The sequence below is a fragment of the Rhamphochromis longiceps genome, linkage group LG5 (assembly GCF_057381845.1).
Source record: "Rhamphochromis longiceps isolate RC_006_pf linkage group LG5, R_longiceps_female_GT1.1, whole genome shotgun sequence".
In the NCBI taxonomy this organism is placed as follows: domain Eukaryota; kingdom Metazoa; phylum Chordata; class Actinopteri; order Cichliformes; family Cichlidae; genus Rhamphochromis; species Rhamphochromis longiceps.
Window position 1 is genome coordinate 42,610,930 of NC_140561.1, and position 13,386 is coordinate 42,624,315.

The 13,386-nt window shown below is 43.9% G+C and overlaps 1 protein-coding gene across 4 annotated transcripts in view; it reads right to left on the reverse strand.

Annotated features, from left to right (window-relative positions):
• pltp (phospholipid transfer protein) overlaps window positions 1-13,386 on the reverse strand; it is a 35,230-nt gene that overhangs the window by 21,282 nt on the left and 562 nt on the right. For all 4 annotated transcript variants that reach the window (XR_014911836.1, XR_014911837.1, XR_014911835.1 and 1 more), the window contains exons 2-9: window positions 10,563-10,692; window positions 6,033-6,132; window positions 5,816-5,944; window positions 5,521-5,676; window positions 5,356-5,419; window positions 4,979-5,134; window positions 4,728-4,904; window positions 4,543-4,602 (exon numbers count right to left, since the gene is read on the reverse strand). Coding sequence is in view for 1 of the 4 variants with exons in the window: in XM_085407761.1 (XP_085263887.1) it covers window positions 4,543-4,602; window positions 4,728-4,904; window positions 4,979-5,134; window positions 5,356-5,419; window positions 5,521-5,676; window positions 5,816-5,944; window positions 6,033-6,132; window positions 10,563-10,671 (951 nt within the window). In the remaining 3 variants the exon portion in view is untranslated. The remainder of the gene's footprint in view (window positions 1-4,542; window positions 4,603-4,727; window positions 4,905-4,978; window positions 5,135-5,355; window positions 5,420-5,520; window positions 5,677-5,815; window positions 5,945-6,032; window positions 6,133-10,562; window positions 10,693-13,386) is intronic.

A 13,386-nucleotide genomic window follows, 5' to 3' on the forward strand; every position in this document is an offset into this window, starting at 1 on the left:
TACAGCTAGGCAGGAAGTTTTTAACTTGACTGAAGCAAGACAGCAAAAGTAAGAGGGAATTGATTTCAATGTTTTTCACATGTGTGTCAGGGTTCCTTGACCCAGTGTTTCAGTTGGACTTCGTCACTGTTCAGTTCCCATGTATGTTTCCTGTTTTGTTGTGTTAGCCTTTTTGTCCGTGTGCATTATGTTTTACTTCATCTGTGTCAGTAGTTAGATTTAGTTCAGCTGTAATCTCACCTGTTTCTAGTCATGGTGACCGTTGGGTGAACATGGGTTCCATGCTTTGTGTTTACATCTTTTTGACTCAGTTGGTTTCTCTCAAAACGTAAAAGAACCCACCCACCACTTTAATCACACTCTAGATCTTGTTTTAACTTATGGCATAGAAACTGAACATTTAACAGTGTTTCCTGAAAACCCTCTCCTGTCTGATCATTTCCTGATAACATTTACATTTACAATAATTGATTACACAGCGGTGGAGAGTAGACTTTATCACAGTAGATGTCTTTCTGAAAGCGCTGTAACTAAGTTTAAGAATATAATCCACCCACTGTTATCATCTTCAATGCCCTGTACCAACAGAGAGCAGAGCAGCTATCTGAACGCTACCCCAACAGAGGTCGATTATCTTGTTAATAATTTCACCTCCTCACTACGTACGACTCTGGATACTGTAGCTCCTGTGAAAACTAAGGTCTCAAATCAGAAGTACCTGTCATGATTCGGCTGTGTGGCAGGCAGGAGAGGACCCAAACGCAAACTCACGGAGACAAAATATAAACTCAAAAACACAGCTTTAATGCTGGCAAAAAGTGGAACACGAAAACAGTACTAAACTAAACTGGGAAAGCTAAACATAAAGTAAACCAGGAACCACGGGGAGAATCACACACAGCATGAGGGAGAACGCGACGCCGAACAGAGGGAGACGCAGACAGAAATACACAGAGGGTTAACGAGGAAAGTGGGAACACACGGGGAACACAGCTGACACAGATAACCATAACGAGACAGGGCGGGGTGAACATAACACTGACGGGAGACAGGCAGAGTCAAACAGGAAGTACAGAGGTTCGGACAGGAGGAGAGAGAGCACGGGGAAAACACAGACATAACGGGCTGGGGAAACATGGAATAAAATATAAGGAGAGACGAGGGCTCACAGATACACAGGGGGTAAAAGCCACGAAGGGAAAACACTTAGGGAACAACACAACAGGGCAACTCAGGAAATATGGCCTAAATAGGGAACAAAATACAAACATACAAGAAAACTAAGAATACTGGGCCAACATGGCCCAGGACCATGACAGTACCTGACTTCGTGGTATAATTCTCAAACACGTACCCTAAAGCAGATGACTCGTAATCTGGAGAGGAAATGGCGTGTCACAAATTTAGAGGATCATCATTTAGCCTGGAGAAATAGTTTGCTGCTTTATAAGAAAGCCCTCCGCAAAGCCAGAACATCTTACTATTCATCACTGATTGAAGAAAATAAGAACAACCCCAGGTTTCTCTTCAGCTCTGTAGCCAGGCTGACAAAAAGTCAGAGCTCTGTTGAGCCAACCATCCCTTTAACGTTAACCAGTAATGACTTCATGAACTTCTTCACAAATAAAATTTTAATCATTAGAGAAAAAATGACCAATAATCATCCCACAGATGTAATATTATCTACAGCTACTCTTAGTACCATTGATGTTAAGTTAGACTCTTTTTCTCCAATTGATCTTTCTGAGTTAACTTCAATAATTACTTCCTCCAAACCATCAACGTGTCTTTTAGACCCCATTCCTACAAAACTGCTCAAAGAAGTCCTGCCATTAATTAATGCTTCGATCTTAAATATGATCAACCTATCTCTAATAATCAGCTATGTACCACAGGCCTTCAAGCTGGCTGTAGTTAAACCTTTACTCAAAAACCATCTCTAGACCCAGCAGTCTTACTTCCATAGGCCGATCTCCAACCTTCCTTTATATCAAACATCCTTGAAAGAGTAGTTGTCAAACAGCTAACAGATCATCTGCAGAGGCTTATTTGAAGAGTTTCAGTCAGGTTTCAGAGCTCATCACAGCACAGAAACAGCTTTAGTGAAGGTTACAAATGATCTTCTTATGGCCTCTGACAGTGGACTCATCTCTGTGCTTGTCCTGCTAGACCTCAGTGCAGCGTTCGATACTGTCGACCATAATATCCTATTAGAGCGATTAGAACATGCTGTAGGTATTACAGGTACTGTGCTGCAGTGGTTTGTATCATATCTATCTAATAGACTCCAGTTTGTGCATGTAAATGGAGAGTCCTCTTCACACACTGAGGTTAACAACTCCAACATCATTGTCAAGTTTGCGAACGACACTACAGTGGTGGGTCTTATCACCAACGGTGATGAGACGGCTTACAGGGAGGAGGTCAGCGCCCTGACCCACTGGTGTCAAGACAACCATCTCACCCTCAACGTCGCAAAGACAAAGGAGTTGATAGTGGACTTCTGGAGGTGCAGAGAAGTACACACCCCCATCACCATCAACGGCGCTGCTGTGGAGAGAGTGAGCAGCTTCCGGTTTCTTGGTGTACATCTGGCTGAGGATCTTACGTGGTCAGGACACATAAACAAAACAGTGAAGAAGGCGCAGCAGCGCCTCTTCTTTCTCAGGAGACTGAAAAGATTAGGCATAAGCGCCCGCATCCTCAGGACGTTCTATTGCTTCCTTCTACTGGATGCATCACCACCTGGTACGGCAACAGCACTGCTTACAACCGCAAAGCTCTCCAGGGAGTAGTGCGGTGCTCTGAACGGATAATTGGAGGTGAGCTTCCCTCCCTCCAAGACATCTACAGGAAGCGGTGCCTCAGTAAAGCGGGAAGGATCATCAAGGACTCCAGTCACCCCAGCCATAAACTGTTCAGACTACTTCCATCCTTCTGACAGTCTCCACGGCCTCTGTGGTGGGTATGCAAGTGAAGAGAGAGACTACATCAAAGGACACCATCGTTTCATCTGGATCCAGGGTAAGTTTCTGGACCTTGTCGGTGAAGTCAGTGGAGTTCTTGATGTGGTGTGGGGTGTTCTCCACGAGAGGTGCAAGGATGGTAGCAAGGTGTTTTGCAATGTTATAAGTGGCTGAGTTTATGCTACTGACTATGGGTCTGAGTGGGACAGCTTCCTTGTGGATTTTAGGAAGTCCGTAAATGCAGGGTATGGTATCCCCTGGGTAAAGACGGTGATATGTAAGGCGGTCAGTGATTTTGTCCTTTTTGAAAGTCTTGAATGCAAGCTATAACTTTCTTTTTGTAGCTGCTTGTGGGGTCTCGCTTTAAGGCTTCGTAGGTATTGTTGTCACTGAGGAGAGTAGTGATCTTTGTGTGGTAATCTGTAGTATTTAGGACCACGGTGCATCTTCCCTTATCAGCTGGTAAAACAGTGATGTTGTGATCTTTGTTCAGGGAAGAGTACCCAGCCACTGGTACAGATATGTGGACGACACCTGGGTCAAAATCAAGACACAAGAAGTGGAATCCTTCACTGCGCACATTAACGCTGTGGATAAAAACATCAAGTTCACCAGGGAAGACACAAAGGACGACTGTTTGCCTTTCCTGGACTGCGCCGTGCACATTGAAGAGAACGGCAACCTCAACATCGAAGTTTACGGGAAGCCCACACACACGGACCAGTACCTCCTCTTTGACTCCCATCACCCTCTGGAACACAAACTTGGAGTAATTAGGACCCTACACCACCGGGCAGAACATGTTCCCTCTAAGCCTGAAGGAAAAAAGAAGGAACACACACATGTAAAGGAAGCACTCAAAACGTGCGGCTATCCTAAATGGGCGTTCTTAAAGTCAGCAAAGAGGCACAGAAAAGAAGACCAGACACCAGCGAGGGAGGATAAGAAGGACAGACGCAGCAACACTGTCATCCCCTATGTAGCCGGTGTATCAGAGAAACTCAGAGTTTTTCCTTTCCAGTCACCTTTCTCACTCACTATGTGTTAACAGACCTCTCTGCATTGAATCATATATGTTATTAACCTCTGTCTCTCTTCCACAGCATGTCTTTATCCTGTCTTCCTTCTCTCACCCCAACCAATCACAGCAGATGGCCCCGCCCCTCCCTGAGCCTGGTTCTGCCGGAGGTTTCTTCCTGTTAAAAGGGAGTTTTTCCTTCCCACTGTTGCCAAAGTGCTTGCTCGTAGGGGGTCATGTGATTGTTGGATTTTTCTCTGTATCTACCTTACCATATGAAGCACCTTGAGGCGACTATATAAATAAAATTAAATTGAATTGCAGAATCTGTTTACCAGTTCTTTAATTGTTTGTTGTTTTAGCTGTTTGGTGGTTGTTGAAATGCTTTTGTGAGTTTTTAGCTGGGATTCTGACATTTCTGCTTTACCCAATATCTGGTGGTGCATCCCATTAAACAAACCTCTTTTTTAATGAGCCTTTACTCTTGCACTTCATCTCTGTTCTGTTTCTATTGTGTTGCTCTTGTGTTTCAGTCATGTTTCTGCTGTGTCTGCTCACCAGCATCATGATGAGTCCAAAGTAGGTGGTTCTCAATAACATCTCCAGATCTTTGGGCATCTGAGCAGGTACAAGAAACAAACAGCAAACAGGAAACTAGTGACTTCTGTGATGGTTTTAGATGTTCTGGTTTTTATGGTTCTGGGTTAGGGTTAAGTCTAAATGTTTTGTTTATGCTGGTTGACCTTTTCATTGACTATGTGCATCTGAAAGACTCCGGCCGTGTAGTAGGAGAACAAGCCACTGTCGAAGAAGAACTCGGACAGTGCCAAGTATACCATCCGGTCATACTCTTTGATGACGGGTTCCACAGCATAGTTCACCAACGAGACGTTCTGGTGAGAAAGGTCGAAGAACATCCCCTATGGAAACAACAGACACAATTCATTTATGGCCTCTATAAAAACTACATCAGGTAATCTCAGGTAATCTTCACCCTGAAGTGCATGTCGAGGCTCCGGGACGTCACCACGGGATCATCAATCAGCGAATAATCGATTCCAATAAACTGATCAACTTCTGTCCTCACTGGGATCGTCTCCAACAGTGAGTTCACAAGAACCAGAGCGGCATGATCCAGAGCCGGGCAGATCTGAGCGAAAGAGATAGAGGAGACCGGTGAGAGAGGGAGTTATGGGACAGGTGACACAGGTGACACAAAGGAGACAGGTGAGGGAGATGACACAGGTGAGCGCAAGAGGTGAGGGAGAGAGGGATGGGTGAGGGAGGTGAGACAGACGGATGGGGAGACAGGTGAGGGAGGAGAGACAGGAGAAAGACAGACATGTCAGAGAGCGACAGGTGACCAGGTACCTTTTGGTTGAGGAGGAAGCGCATGCCTGTTGTCAGAAATCTGGCCAGGAAGCCATAAACTCTCCTTTAAAAAAGACACAGAGCTTCCTGGTTGGCTGATACTGTCACATAAGTCACATCATGCATTTAATGTTTATTGTTTATTGAATCACTGTAATTGATTACCCCAGCGTTCCACTGAACTTTGCACTCATTTTGCTGATATTGGCATCACAAGTGATGTTATTGATCTTCAGCCGTCCCTCCTCATCTCTGATCAGGTTCAGAGCTGTGTTGATGTTCACGCCCTCAGCCGACGCGTTGATGTTTCCTGTGTCGTAACTGAGAGGCAATAACATTATCATCAACAACAACATCATCTGCAATTAGTGTTCCTGTGAGCAGCAGCTCTAGTGGAGTGATTTGGTTCTCTATGGTGGAACTGCTTGGGTTGAACCATGTGTTCTGGAGGAGAACTCACAAGAACCAGTACAGGATCCGTCTGTTGAAAGTCAGTGAGATCGATGAGTTCTGAACGTCGAACAGCAAACCAACATCAGGGATGAACTGCAGATCAGCGTGAGTCAGATTCAGCTCTGTAATCTTCACACTAATACATAGCCGACAGAGAGGTGATGTTACTAAAACACATGTGGATGGGTCTAAATGATCACTTCAGATTTTGTGGGGTCACGTACTCAGTGATGGTGTACTGGAATCGTCCGTCTTCCCCCTTCATCTCCGGCATGCTGATGTTACTTAGCTCCTCTTCAACAAATTTTTGAGTTTCATACTTCACTGTAAACACAAAACAAACCTGATGATGACATTTCTAAAGTAGACATTTAAAGAGCTTTGGCAGAGAAAGTTCTTCAAACTTCCAAATAAATAACTAAATAGATAACTACCTCATCAGTAACTCTCTGGAGTTTAGAAGGACTTAGCAGCTGAGCTCAAAAATGTCCTGAAGGTTCCCAAACTCATTTAATCAGAAGAACTTTTCAACCTGACCAGTGATGTTTGGGAGTGGCAGAAAGAGCACTTTGACCAACATGTCCTCCATGTCATCCATCAGCTCCTTGTTTCTGTCAGTGATGGCCTCTGTGATTGCTCTCCTTTCTAAAGTTCTGCACACTGTAAACTTGATACAGTCCCGATCAAAAGATGCCTTTAAAAGGCAAAATCTGTGCAAAAATGTGGATTCATTGTCATTTTCTGTCAGGTAGTCAGACTGTCATGATGTCATTCTGACTTTTGTGTCTCCCTCTCTGATGTCCATGACGTTCTGATGGCAAAGACAAAAAAGCTTTCCCTTTCTGAACGTGGTCGGGTTGTTGAACTGCATAAGCAGTCACAGCACGCCGTCACTGCTGAGGTGGGACGCCGTAAGACAGTCATTTGGAATTTCTTAAATGATCCTGAGGGTTATGGAACAAAAAAGTGAAAGACCCAAAAAAATGTCACCAGCACTGAGCCGGAGGATCCGATTGGCTGTCCATCAAGACACTTGACAATCCTCGACCCAAATTAAGGCCGTTTCTGGTGCCGACTGCAGCCCCATAACCATCAGATGGCATCTGAGACTGAAGCGCTTCAAAAACAAAAACTCTTCCTCAAAGGCCTCGTCTACTTGGACATAATATGCTAGTCAACTCAGAGTTGTCACTAGCTGAATAAAACATGGTGGACTCATCGGTGTACATTACAAGATGAGATTTACCCAGGACATACGGCAGATCATTCATGAAAACAGAGAAGTGGGTCGAGGCAGCTGCCCTGGGGTAGACCACGGCTCATGACGAAGCCCTCTGAAAAATACTGTTATAATAAACCTTTTACCTTCTTCCACACAAATAACTTTTCATCCAGTACAAAGCAGCTGCTGAAAATCCATAACATTTTAGTTTATCAATCAAAAGATCACAATTTATTAAATCAGATGCAGCACTGAAGTCCAAGAATACTACCCAGAAGCCTTTCCCATCATCTAGATCTTTATACCAGTTATCTGTCATGTGAATGAAGAGCTGGTGGAGTGACCAGGTTTGTAAGCATGTTGAAACTTAGTGAGTCAATAAATAATAAATAATACTGAATTTGTCCATAAACAACTCTCTCCATGACTTTCATTTAAACAGGGAGTAATGGGTCTGCTATTGACACCATTAAAACCAACATTCTTATTTTTTGGAATGGGAATTACACTCAACAAAAATATAAACGCAACACCTTTGTTACTGCTCCCATTCCCCATGGGATGGATGTAGAGACCTAAAATTCATTCCAGATACACAATATAACCATCCCTCCCAAACAGTGGTCACAAATCAGTCCAAATGTGTGGTAGTGGGCACATCTGCTATATTGAGATAATCCATCCCACCTCACAGGTGTGCCACATCAGGATGCTGATCTGACATCATGAGTAGTGCACAGGTGTACCTCAGACTGCCCACAACAAAAGGCCACCCTGGAATGTGCAGTTTTGTCTCACAGCAAAATGCCACAGATGCCACAAGCAATGAGGGAGCGTGCAATTGGCAGGAATGTCAACCAGATCTGTCGCCCGTGCATTGAATGTTCATTTCTCAACCATAAGCCGTCTCCACAGGCCTTTCAGAGAATATGGCAGCACATCCAACCGGCCTCACAACCGCAGACCTCGTGTAACCACACCAGCCCAGGACCTCCACATCCAGCAGGTTCACCTCCAAGATCGTCTGAGACCAGCCACCCAGACAGCTGCTGGAACAATTGGTTTGCACAACCAAACAATTTCTGCACAAACTGTCAGAAACCGTCTCAGGGACGCTCAACTGCATGCCCGTCGTCCTCATCGGGGTCTTGACCTGACTCCAGCTCGTCGCCGTAACAGACTTGTGTGGGCAAATGCTCACATTCGATGGCGTCTGGCACGTTGGAGAGGTGTGCGCTTCACGGATGAATCATGGTTCACATTGTTCAGGGCAGATGGCAGCTGAGAATGTCCCAGTTCTTGCATGGCCAGCATACTCACCGGACATGTCACCCATTGAGCATGTTCGGGATGTGCTTGACCGGCGTATACGACAGCGTGTACCAGTTCCCACGAATATCCAACAACCTCGCACAGCCATTGAAGTGGAGTGGACCAACATTCCACAGGCCACAATTGACAATCTGATAGACTCCATGCGACGATGTGTTGCACTGCATGAGGCAAATGGTGGTCACACCAGATACTGACCGGTTCTGGGTCCCCAGACCCCCAATAGCGCAAAAAACTGCACATTCCAGGGTGGCCTTTTGTTGTGGGCAGTCTGAGGTACACCTGTGCACTACTCATGATGTCAGATCAGCATCCTGATGTGGCACACCTGTGAGGTGGGATGGATTATCTCAATATAGCAGATGTGCCCACTACCACACATTTGGACTGATTTGTGACCACTGTTTGGGAGGGATGGTTATATTGTGTATCTGGAATGAATTTTAGGTCTCTACGTCCATCCCATGGGGAATGGGAGCAGTAACAAAGGCGTTGCGTTTATATTTTTGTTGAGTGTATTTTCAATTCTTTTCACTGGAGTGAAAATAAGCTGCATGAAAACATCTATTAAATATGTGACTTACAGGAAGAGACACAAACTTGGCCTTAAATGATTAGGTCTTAAAATGGGTCTTAAATAATCAGGCCCCATCTTATCTTAATGACCTTGTAGTACCATATCACCCTATTAGAGCACTTCGCTCTCGCTCTGCAGGCCTACTTGTTGTTCCTAGAGTATTTAAAAGTAGAATGGGAGGCAGAGCCTTCAGTTTTCAGGCCCCTCTTCTGTGGAACCAGCTTCCAATTTGGATTCAGGAGACAGACACTATCTCTACTTTTAAGATTAGGCTTCAAACTTTCCTTTTTGCTAAAGCATATAGTTAGGGCTGGACCAGGTGACCCTGAATCCTCTCTTAGTTATGCTGCAATAGGTGTAGGCTGCCGGGGATTCCCATGATGCACTGGGTGTTTCTTATTCACTCACTAGGGATGGGTACCGGTGTCCGGTGCCATGATGGCACCGGTTCTGACATAAACGGTAGTAACCAGACCGAAAAGCAGTGCACATTTTGGTGCTTTATTTCGGTGCTTTTTTTCGGTGCTTTTTTTCCCTGAGCTGTGATACACTTCTAGCCAATAATTTTACGTTTCCGAGGATAGTAGGCGGGTCCAGGTATGTGCGTTCTTTTAGAGCAGAGCTACAGATTAAAAATGTCCAAGGCAAAGCGGTCAAAAGTCTGGCTGTACTTCACAGCAAAATATGCAAACTCAGCAGCCTGCAACAAGTGCTTTAAGCTGATACTGTGATACTGTCAAAGGAGGTAACACCTCAAATCCGATGAAACACCTGGCGACGCATAGCGTTTTTTTTAAAAGCCCAGAAATGCGCCGTATTTGATAGCTTGCTGCGAGACCTCACACCGAGCGCATCTACTGCAGGTGGGTTGCCTGTTATGCAACATCCCCCAAAAACACGAAGAGGAGAGTCCTGGCCCCTAGCCCTGCCAGTGTAGCAGAAATGATGACGGATGATGATGCAGCAGCAGCCGTTCTTCTCTGCGTGAGTAGCTTCATGTTGTTCGTGTGTAATTTACGTTGAGTAGGCTAACCACGTTATTACATTAATGCATGTAAGGTGAACTAGCAAACATCATCATAGCTACATGCGTCTGTCTTCTTGTTTGATGGCAGATGCTCCCTTCACCCTGGCCAAAAAGGCTAAAATGACCAAAGAAAAAGTGGAAAACAGTTAAACATGAGAGGTTTTTGGACAAAGTTTGTGTTCTCCATTCTTTAAGCACTGCTTCCAGCCAAGAGTGATACCATATATGCCCCATAGCTGCAGAAAAGGCTAACATTGTTATCTTTTTACAAAAAACAGCTGACCATGAGAGGTTTTTGGACCAATTTTGTGTTCTCCATTCTTTAAGCACCGGTTTGAGCACCGTTTGAGCACCGGCACCGTTTCAAAAGTACCGATTTGGCACCGGTATCGGATAAAACATAAACGATACCCATCCCTATCACTCACTATGTGTTAATAGACCTCTCTGCATTGAATTATTAGTCATTATTTATCTCTGGCTCTGCTGGAGGTTTCCTCTTGTTAAAAGGGAGTTTTTCTTTCCCACTGTCGCCAAGTGCTTGCTCAAAGGCGGTCATATGATTGTTTTAGGATTATAATGACTCATATACTCACACATGTCCAGTCCTCTGTCAGTGATACGTATTTTACAGCCTGCAGGTTCAGCAGAGGCCATGACAGACAAAGACCAGAGGAAGAGGAAGTGCACGAAATAGGAAGTCATCCTGAACCTGAATATGCCAACCTGAAACAAAGAAGAGTTCACATAAAATAATCCCACCTTTGTATTTCCATCTGTAAGGACAATAATACAGGTTTTGTAAGATGTCCTGAACATGCCATTTTTAATGTTAAACCCTTGAAATAGAGCTGAAAGAAAATGTTTGGACCTACAGTGGAGGGAAACCTAAAATAAGAACTGTGCACTGAAAAGTGCTTCTAAGGTTCTGATTCTGGTTCTTGGTTGGACTGTTTGGTAATTGCGTTTAGATGTGCACAGATGTTGTTTTCATTGTTAAATGTGGTTTTCTGGCCTTTTTAAAGAGTCACAGTCATGCTTTATAACAACATTTGTAGGATCATGTATTTCTGGTCCATCGTTTCTCCACAGCAGAACGTCTACCATCGAGTCAGGGTTGAGTCATCAGGAAAAGGAGGCAGGAGGTCATTTATGAGGTTTTGGGGATTTTTTAATAGACTGTTCAGAGGAGGTGTTTGTACCCTGAGCTGTGACTTACAGGCATCCTCACTTTATTTTTTTCTCACTCAGTTTTTTTTCTCAAGCCAACTGCTCAAAGATAGCACAAAGTGTTTTATGAACCTGAAACAAGAAGCTGCGTTGGGGGTCAAAGATGATGATGGCCACATAGATCTGTGGAGTGAACACATTTCTCCATACAAACACAGTTCAACTTGAACTGCAGTAACCTCTGTTCCTCTGTTGCAACAACAACCCTCCCCCTGCTCCGAGTGCCTCTCAGCAGCTCCTGACCTGATTTCTCTGCTTTTCTGACAGGAAGGGAAATTGTTGACTTTCTGATTAGAAATGTCCACTTTGTGGTTCCTTCTTTTACTTTATTTTAGATTTAAACTGTTTTTAGACTGCAGTCAAGCAGTCAAAGGTCTTCAGCATTGTTACACCCCGGCCTAGCATGAAAGAACACTTCTTGGTTTCTCTTTAAGCTGAAACGTTCGCTCTAATCACATTAAAATGTCCGCCTATAAAACCAAAGTCACAGCTCCACAGCTGTTAGAAATAAACACCTCTAAATCTAAAACACTGAACCATCCTGAGCTCTCTCTACTCACATTAATGAACTTTTTTGAGTTCTGGTCTGATGTTGGTCTGTCTCCAGATTCCTTGTACAAAGAGTTGCCATAAATTGCAAAATTCTGATGTTCTTATCATGGGTTGATTTCCTTCTTTAAAATGTGGACTAAATCCTCTCAAAGATGTAAACAGAGCAACTTGGACCTTAAAAGCGCTCCTGACATGAGAAATTGTAGGAGCACTTTAAGAGGACAAAGAGTTTCCTCAGCAGCGATCGGTGGAAACAAAGTGTTGTGCTACAGGAAAACCTGGATGGCAAATAGAGCTCCCAAAATCCCATCAGTTTGTTTTGTCAGGCTTTGGAGGATCCAACCCTCTCTGAAATGTGACATGCAGAGCCAATAAAAACAAACTGAATGGACAAAGTGTTGATATTAAAGGTAGATGGACTCATCAGCTCACTGGCTAACACACAAGAAAACCTTCAACCTTAAAAGCAGCTGCTTGTCTCCTACAGTCCATACTGGCTGGTGGAAGCAGGTGGAGATGACTCACTGACTTCATGCACTCAAACATGTGATCGTGGGCTTACAGTCAATTCATATATATAAACATGAGTATATAAAATGTTTGATGGTACAAACAGCCCCAGCAGTTACAGCACTTTCAGAAAGACATCTACTGTATTCAAACGTATTCCCCACTGCTGTATGATCCACTATTGTAAATGTAAATGTTGTTAAGAAGATGGGTTTTTTTGTCCTCTTTCTTTCTCCCTTTCCTATCTCTCACTCATGTCTGTCCCATCTGTAACAACTGAAAATAAAATAAATAATAAAAACAAAGGTCGATCAAATGGACCAATACGGCAATGCCACGATGATCCATTTGGCAAAATAAATCCATTGGGTATCCTTGTTGGTCTTCAGACAACAATTCTGACGGCTAACCAAATGGGACAGGCAAAAAGAAAAAAAAAAAAAAAAAAAAAAAAGATGGTTTGAGGTAGGTTATTTGGAACTATCTTCTACCTCACAAAGTGTCAGTGCCTAAAACCCAAATTCTCTTTAATGGCCACCAGGGGGCGATGCCTGTGGCTTCCAAGACCCTTCCAGTCCTAAAGAAAGTCCACAGATGCTCTGACATGTGTAAACACTTTGTTGATGAGTTCGTAGTGCATCTTGACAGATTTTAAAAGATTAGATGTCATGATGAGCCTTGAACAGAGAACAATACCTGAAAGACCACACACACATTACTCATCAGGTTTGAAGCTTCCAGCAAACTTCCAAAAAGCAGAGCATCCTCACAAATATTGACACAAGCTCAGTCTGTAATCAGTGTGTTTAATAACAGCTCAGTGCCAAGAGCCAATCAGCATCCAGCTGCTGCTGCACCCACATCTAAACATCTGGCTCACCACTAACTGCTAAGGGCTAACCTTTAATTACACTCCTTCAGAGTCCTCATTCATTCAGCTACTGAAGCTCAAACACAGACTCCACACCCAAACGCTGACCTCCAACCTCTGACCTCCCAGTCTCAGAGGCAAACAAAGCAGCAAATTTTCCCCAACAAACAATGAAAGAGTTAAATCAGTGACCTCATAACATTTTAATTCAGCCTAATAAGTCCAGCAGTTTCAGTTTAACCCTGTCCTGTCCTGCA